The sequence below is a fragment of the Tupaia chinensis genome, unplaced genomic scaffold (genome assembly GCF_000334495.1).
Source record: "Tupaia chinensis unplaced genomic scaffold, TupChi_1.0 Scaffold144031_1, whole genome shotgun sequence".
Taxonomy (NCBI): Eukaryota; Metazoa; Chordata; class Mammalia; order Scandentia; family Tupaiidae; genus Tupaia; species Tupaia belangeri.
Genome location: NW_006203883.1, coordinates 501,664 through 510,169, shown reverse-complemented (window position 1 = coordinate 510,169; position 8,506 = coordinate 501,664). Strand labels below are relative to the sequence as shown.

At 41.8% G+C, this 8,506-nt stretch overlaps 1 protein-coding gene across 2 annotated transcripts in view; it reads left to right on the top strand.

The window, feature by feature from the left end:
• The window catches only part of BZW2 (basic leucine zipper and W2 domains 2), a 55,466-nt gene that overhangs the window by 20,231 nt on the left and 26,729 nt on the right, over positions 1 to 8,506 (top strand). For both annotated transcript variants that reach the window (XM_006165788.3, XM_027767219.1), the window contains 2 exons: positions 4,210 to 4,275; positions 8,237 to 8,372. In XM_006165788.3, coding sequence (XP_006165850.1) covers positions 4,210 to 4,275; positions 8,237 to 8,372 — 202 coding nt within the window. The remainder of the gene's footprint in view (positions 1 to 4,209; positions 4,276 to 8,236; positions 8,373 to 8,506) is intronic.

Sequence of the window (8,506 nt, the reverse complement as noted above, 5' to 3'; positions counted from 1 at the left end):
AAAAAAAAAAGTCTTCAATTCCAGTAAGGTCAAGAGGTAATGAGAGTGTAAAATGAAACAACTATTTTTTAAATTGAATGTATTTTTTAGGTTTCTACCATAGGGCATATGTGCTTGACAGACAGAGACGGACTGAGGGAAAGTGAGAAATCACCCCCTAGGGAGGGTGGCCACATTGCAGCCCCTTCTCCTCCATTCTCCTCCTAGGGTGTTGGGTACACATGCACTCAGGGTGGTTTTCAAGCCACGAGGTCCAGGGCTCGATTTATGGTCACCCATGTGAGAGTCCAGTACCTTAACCACCACACCACTTGCTGGCCCAAATGAAACAACTTTTACAACTCCTAAGCTGAACGTATATGCATCATGATTAGCCAGCTTAAGGTTGCCATGTTCCTTTTCTGATTTATTATTACTGACTCTTCTTAAGAGTCAGCTGTCAGTCCCAATGAAATGAATAGGGTAACAAGTTTTCTTGTTATGCACAGTTTGGTATATTCGATGAAAAAGACCATCATACTAACCATAACTAAGTGATTGAATTTCAGGTGCTAGAAGCTGCCTTTACTTTCATTACTAAAATGTTAAGGTATACAAAGCCAAGTAATTTGAGATATGAAGCTATTAAGAATTTATACCTTAGGGGCCAGCAGTTAGCATAATGGCTATGTCGCTGGATTCCCATGTAGTCGACCGCGGTTCGAGTCCCAGATCCAGTGGCTTAAACTCACGCTAGGCACATGTGCGTGCATGCCCAAGATCCCGAGAGGAGAATGGAGGAGAAGGGATTGCGGCGCGGCCATCACCCCTGGGGAGCGATTTCTTGCTTTCTGTCTCTCTGTCTCTCTCTCTTTCCGGTGAGTGCACGTGCCCTATAGCTAAAAAAAAAAGGAAAAAAAATACCTCTCCAAAAAAAGAAACAAACAAAAAAATAATTTATACCTTTGTCTGGCCCTGTAGTCTGGTAGTTAAGAGTGCTAGATCCCACACAGCCAACCACCGTTCAAATCCTAGCCCTGGTGACTTGAAACACATGCTGGGCACATGCGTGTGCATGCTCCAGATCTCTACAGAATGGAAAAATGGAGAAGATTACAGTATGACCACACCCCATCAGGGAGGTAGTTTTTCATTCTTTCTTTCGCTCTGTTCCTCTCTGGCCAGTACACATGCTCTCTAGCCATTAAAAATGACATATTTAAACTTTTAAAACTTAGTTTTAATCACATGCTATTTTAGCAGAGATGTTTCTCTTTACGTTTCAGAAATGTGTAACAGATCATCACAAAGGAGGAATTTTTTAAATGTTGCAAAGTGTTAAGCATATGGGATCGAATGAGCCAGGTTCTGAACTTTCTGTAAAACTGTTTGCTTCTACTATATATACAGTGGCTGCAAACCCTTGAGGAAGGGTGTACTTCAAGTATACATAATTTATTTTTTAAATGTTTTACTCACCTTTATGTAGATTAGAAAATAGAGATCATAATTTGTAAATTCTAGTCTTACTCCAATACTTAGCAGTGGCTTCCAAGTCTACCAAAAAATGGTGATGCCTGCCTTACTTTCCCCATAGAAATATTTCTGTATCAAATCAATGTAAACATGAGCTCTCAAATTCATTATTATTTTTTTTTTTTTTAGAAAGATTTTTGCTATAGGGCACATGTGTATGCAGGAGAGACTGAGAGACAGAAAGTGAGAAATCACCCCCTCCCAGGGGGGATGACCACACCTCAATCCCCTCTCTTCTAGTCTCCTCTTGGGATTTAGAACATGCACACACATGCACCTGGCATGAGTTTCAAACCACCAGGTCCGTGACTTGAACCGAGGTCATCTAAGTGGGAGTCCTGTGACAGAACCATTACACCATCTGCTAGTCCCCTTTAATATTCATTATTGAATTTCATAGAAGAAAAGATAAGGCCTGGAAAAAAAAAATCAGTATAGGTATTACCATGAGCACACACACACACACACACACACACACACACACAAATGGAGTTTATCTCTTCATTTAATCTAAAATAGAATGGATTCTTTTTACAGATTATTTTTCACATAGAATATAGATATTCAAGGAAAGAATCTTGATATGTTGTTTCTTTTCTTTCTTTTTTAGAGGTTTTTGCTATAGGGCGCGTGCGCTCGCCAGAAAGACAGAGACAGAAAGTGAGAAATCACCCCCCAGGGGGATGGCCACGCCACAAATCCTTTCTCCTCCATTCCCCTCTCGGGGTCTTGGTCACACGCACACACGCCCGACATGAGTTTTAAGCCACTGGGTCCGGGACACAAACCGCAGTCGACTACGTGGGAGTTCAGCAACATAGCCAGTACACTAACTGCAGAGTCTTGATATGTTGTTTCTGCGCTTAAAAATTATTGTGTATATGCAGACTGAAAGAAGAACCTGGTCAATGGGGTGGTCAGGCCGAGAGAATTAAAGTGGAAGAGGATATTTGAATGGAGATTAATTTTATAAGCTCTTAGGTTCTTGGAAAATACTTTTTTAGTTTGATGATTTGTTTTCCTATGTAGGCACTTACAAGTGGGATTTAGATTAGCATCCTTGATTGAGAATTCTTTTTTGTGTTGGGACCAGCAGTTAGCGTAATGGCTATGTCACTGGACTCCCATGTAGTCAACCGTGCGTTGAGTCCCAGTGGCTTAAACTTATGCCGGGCGTGTGTGCGTGCATTCCCAAGATCCCAAGAGGAGAATGAAGGAGAAGGGATTGCGGCGTGGCCATCATCTCTGGGGGGTGATTTCTCGCTTTCTGTCTCTCTGTCTCTGCCTTTCTGGCGAGCCACGTGCCATATAGCAAAAACCGCTCCCTCCCCCCCAAAAAAAGAATTCTGTTTTCCATTAATCATATTAAGGAATATGTGAGTATTAGTATAAATTAGAAATCAAATGTATAGAGGGACCAGCAGTTAGCGTAATGGCTATGTCGCTGGACTCCCATGTAGTCAACCACGGTTCACGTCCTGGACCCGGTGGCTTAAACTCACGCTGGGCACATGTGCATGCGTGCCCAAGATCCCGAGAGGAGAACAGAGGAGAAGGGATTGCGGCATGGCCATCCCCCCTGGGGGGTGATGTCTCGCTTTCTGTCTCTCTCTGTCTGCCTGGCGAGCGCATGCGCCCTATAGCAAAAACCTCTTAAAAGAAAAGAAATCAAATGTAGAGAATTTCAATATAGAATATTTCTTTTCTCTTATTGCTGATCAATTCTCTGCCTGGGGTATTCTTGTTTCCCCTATAAATGACAGTTGTAATGCTTACTCTTGGGTTCCCTCTTGATTATATTCAGAAATAAACACCAAAATTTATAAGAAAAAGTATTTCATGTATTTGAAAGTAACTACATTGAAAAGTCATTTCCACAGTAATGAAAGTAAGTGATATTCACAAACTTCCTATTTAAATACAAACATTCCACTTCTGAAACAGTCTAGAATTCCAACTTCAGGGCTCTAACTGTGATAATTGGGGTCAGTAATCTCTTGATGCCTGTAAGGTGTGACATTTTTTGCTCATCTGGTGAAATTGTGTTTGTTGTTCGCCTAGAGTATAATCTCCCCTAAATTCTATTCTCCTTTCCATCACGCCATTGTCTAAGTAGTTATATCAACCCCTTTATTTCAGTTATTTTCAATTGCTGCATCTCAGTTTATAAAGCGCATTCATTTCATTCTTTTGCATTCGCCGAGGAGAGAAAGAGACAGTGACAAGGAATGTGAGAAATCACCCCCAGGCGGGGATGGCCACACCACAGTCTTTTCTCCTCCATTCTCCTTCTGGGATCTTGGGCACACACGCACATGCACCCGGCATGATTTTCATTTTCAAGCCACTGGGTCCAGGATGAGAACTGTGATCAACCATACGGGAGTCCAGCAATGTAACCAGTATGCCATCGACTGGGCTTTGTTTTATTCTTATCAAAGTTATTTCTGATTTCCCTACCTGGTTATGTTGCTGAATCGATTTGTTTTATTCTCTGTGTGCTTGTTGATCCCATTTTCTCTAGTCCTCGATAACTCCTTTGAAGTGCTTATAGTTCTCATATCATGGGTTCAACATATTTATGCATTTGCTTTTATTATAGACCGGTGATGTGTTTCTGGTGAGTTTCTGCACCTGCTCCTATGCCTTCTTCAATTCCTTACCTGATATTTAACTGTTTTGTTCTGTGTTTAGGTCTTCAATAAGCTCATCAGGAGATACAAGTACCTGGAGAAGGCATTTGAGGATGAGATGAAAAAGGTAAAAAGCCAAATATGCCCATCTGTTTAGAATGAGGAAACAAAAGAGGAGTCAAAATGTACATACATAATGATAGCCCTTAGGGGTCCGGTATCTACTAAGGTTTTAGTAAGTGTTCATTGAGTAAATGAATGAGTCTGAGAGATCATTAGCTATTAATAATAACTAAATAAATGTGTAATTATCCTGGACTTTTCATTAATATGTAATGTAAGCAGTGTGCTTTGGTCAATAACAATAGTTTCCAGGAGACCAGCAGTTGGCGTAATGGCTATGTCGCTGGACTCCCATGTAGCCGACCGCGGTTCGAGTCCCAGACCCAGTGGCTTAAACTCACACCAGGCATGTGTGCGTGCGTGCCCAAGATCCTGAGAGGAGAATGGCAGAGAAGGGATCAACCCTGGGGGGTGATTTCTCACTTTCTGTCTCTGTCTCTCTGTGTCTTTCTGGCGATCGCACGTTCCCTATAGCTAAATCCTTTGCAAAAAAAATAGTTAAAAAAATGTTTCCAGAATATGATCTCAGCTTCACAAAACTTAAAATGAAATCTAGAGACCCAGATATGCAAGAAAAATAAATATAACTAAGGCATCAAGATAAGGTGATTATTAAATCCTTTGCGAAGCCTGTGCAAGAACATAGAGTGGCAGCAAATACTCTATGAAATTCTTTAATTTCAAAAAGATGCAGTTTAGGGGACCAGCAGTTAATGTAATGGCTATGTCGCTGGACTCCCACGTAGTCAACCATGGTTCGAGTCCTGGACCCGGTGGTTTAAACTCACGCCGGGCACGTGTGCGTGCGTGCCCAAGATCCCGAGAGGAGAATGGAGGAGAAGGGATTGCGGCATGGCCATCCCCCCTGGGGGGTGATTTCTCTCTTTCTGTCTCTCTCTCTCTCTGACTGGCGAGCGCACTCGCCCTATAGTGAAAACCTCTCTCCAAAAAAAAAGAAAAAAAAAAGAAAGAAAGAAAGAAAAAAAAAATAGATGCAGCTTAGCAAAGGAAATAAAATCATAGCTTTGTGGATAGAGTGTTTAGGTATAAATCTCAGGACTTTTTCTCATGTGAAAATAGTTGTAATAAGAGTATGTATCTGGGCCAGCCAGGTGGCATGGGGGTTAAGGCAGTTGGATCCCACATGGCCAACTGCATGGTTCAAGTCCCAGAAAAACAAGCCAGGCATCTGTGCACTGAGAGGAGAATGGGTTGTGGTATGACTGTCCACAATGGGAGGTGCTTTCTCACTCTCTTCCAGCAAGCTCATGCCCCTATAGCAAAACTGGGGGAGGAGGAGGGTATATTCTTTACAGTTTTTTATGGGAACAAATGAGGTAACATGTAAGATGCTGAGTGTGAATCTAACAAGGAGCCAAATCAATAGTGACACATTCTTTTTTTTTTTTGAGAGAAAGAGAGATTTTTGCTATAGGGCTTGCTGGACAGACAGAGAGCGACAGAGGAAGTGAGAAATCACCACCCGGGAGGGTGGCCGTACTGCAGTCCCTTCTCCTCCATTCTCTCAGGATCTTGGGCACACATGCACACAGGCCTGGCATGAGTTTTAAACCACCGGGTTTGGGACTTGTACCACTGTCAACTATGTGGGAGTCCAGCAATGTAACCATTATGCCATCTGCTGGTTCCAAACAGTAGCACATTCTTTAAAAAGCCTCTCTTTTCAGTAGTTGCCCGGGTGTGTTCCTCTGCTAATTTATGACTCTTCTGTATTTGTATGTAGTGTTCGCTGTATTAACTTGTTACAGATTTGTAAGTTGTTTTGTCATTGTTTGCTATGTTAGCTACTTTCCTAAATAAGAAAGTAACCATGTGAACCAAGTAGACAAAACACATTTCTACCTCTTTCCTATGTACTTCCTCACTTCCTCCTGGTCAGCCTGATTCTATAAACGTACCAAAGAACATTTTGACAGTAAAATCATTCATTAAAAATATAATATTAACACATTACCCATGACCCGATAGTCTCATTGATGAGTTCTTTTAACACAGACATATGAAGCAATATGTAAAGATACCCATCATAGCGTGATGGCTATGTTGCTGAACTCCCATGTAGTTGACCGCGGTTTGTGTCCTGGACCCTGTGGCTTAAAACTCACGCCAAGGCGCGTGTGCGTGCGTGCCCAAGATCATGAGAGGAGAATGGAGAAGGGATTGCGATGTGACCATCCCCCCTGGGGTGTGATTTCTCACTTTCTGTCTCTCTGTCTCTCTCTGTCTGTCTGGTGAGCACATGCGCCCTATAGCAAAAACCTCTCAAAAAAAAAAAAAAAAAAAAGATATCCATCACAGTGTTTTGAGAAATAAAAATATTCACAGATGGGAAACTGGTTGATTAAATTATGTTCTGTCCATACGGTGGGATAATACTCAGTTTTTTAGAGAAGGAGGCATAGCCATACAAATTGGTTAGGGAAAGTATCCATGATAAACTAAGTGAAAAAGTGAGGTACGGAGCAAGCGTTTAGGAGTCGTTTAACCTTAACCGAGTTTCTATGTGCCTCAGTGTTCTCTATCATGAAGGATCAAGGTTGTCTTAGGTAGTAAAACACATAAAGTGATCAAGGATGTCTGGTCTACCCAACACATTTTAGCTGTTATCATCATATAATACAGTAAATACTGTGTTTGTGTACATGCAGCTACTAACAGAGTATATCAATAGAAATATGCAAGTGTAATCTGGAAAAATACGTCATGACTTTCCTAACAACCCACTGCTGCCTTAGAATTAGTATTATTACCAGTGATGTGCACCCTTCCATATTTTCCTATGGAAAAATACATCATGACGTTCCTGACAGCCTAACAGCATGAGAGAGCATTTCTCATATCTCTATGCTGTGTTGTCTTATTTATCCAACTACCACGTTACTCTTTTTTTTTTCTTTTTTTGGCTATAGGGTGCATGCATTTATGAGAGGGATAGGGAGGGAACTGCTGGGTCTGGGTCTTGGACTTGAACTGTGGATTCTGCCGTATGAGATCCAGCACCTTAATTCCCACACCATCTGCTGGCCCAACCACGTTACATTTTTAATGTGGAAATGTTTTCATTTTAAAAAGGTCCACTACACTGAGAAAATAAACAGTACTTGATTAAATAGAAATAGAAATGATGAGGAAAAGCTGATATAAAGCATTCATATAAGCTAAACTCCATTTTGTCGAGTAATATTCTTGCTTTTACATCAAAGCTCATGTGAACATTGAACAGTTCTTTAACTGTCTAATACGTGTGACTGTTTAGAAGCTATTTCAAGAATAACGCTATTGTTTTCATCTTTTTAGGCCAGCTCTGTTATAAAACATGCGGCATGTGATTGTAGTGTTGATGAGTGTACTTGAGCAATGTGATTCCTAATTTAAGAACAATGATGTAGCCCAGCCCTGGTGATACGACAGGAGGGAGCCTGGATGGAGGGGCTGAGGCTGCATGGCTGTGTGTAAATGACTTTAGAAGCAAGGAACTATGAGTGAGTCACTTTCTACAGCATCCTTGTCTTTTTTTTTTTCTCTTTTCTTAAAGAGATTTTTGTTATAGGGCACGTGTGCTCAGTCGAGAGATAGAGAAAGACAGAGAGACAGTGAGAAATAACCCTAAAAGGGGGTGGCCACACCACAGTCCCTTCTCCTCCATGCTCCTCTCAGGATTTTGGGCACACATGCACACGTGTCAGTGTGAATTTTAAGCTGCAGGATGCAGGACTTGAACCGCGGTTTACTACATGGAAGTCCAGTGACATAATCATTGTGCCATCTGCTGGTCGTCGCAGCATCCATTTCTAATTGAACTATGGTTTCCAGTGTATAGCATCTATGCTTTGCATATGAGCTGCCACTACTACTGTACCACCCAGCCACGGATAAGCGTTCTGTTTATTTTACGACTTAAGTCCTTTGCTTTATAGACATGGTTTCTTTTGTTTGACCCACAGCTTCTCCTCTTCCTTAAAGCCTTTTCCGAAACAGAGCAGACAAAGCTGGCGATGCTGTCAGGGATTCTCCTGGGCAACGGCACCCTTCCTGCCACCATCCTCACCAGTCTCTTCACTGACAGCTTAGTCAAAGAAGGTAATTATGCTCTTGTCACCTCATTGGTCAGACGTAAGGGAGAAAGGTAAAGCCACAGACAGTGTTAAAGTGCCGGTAACCCTTCGTTTCGCTGGAACCGCCATCTTCCAGTAATCCATCAAAATGACGAGCAC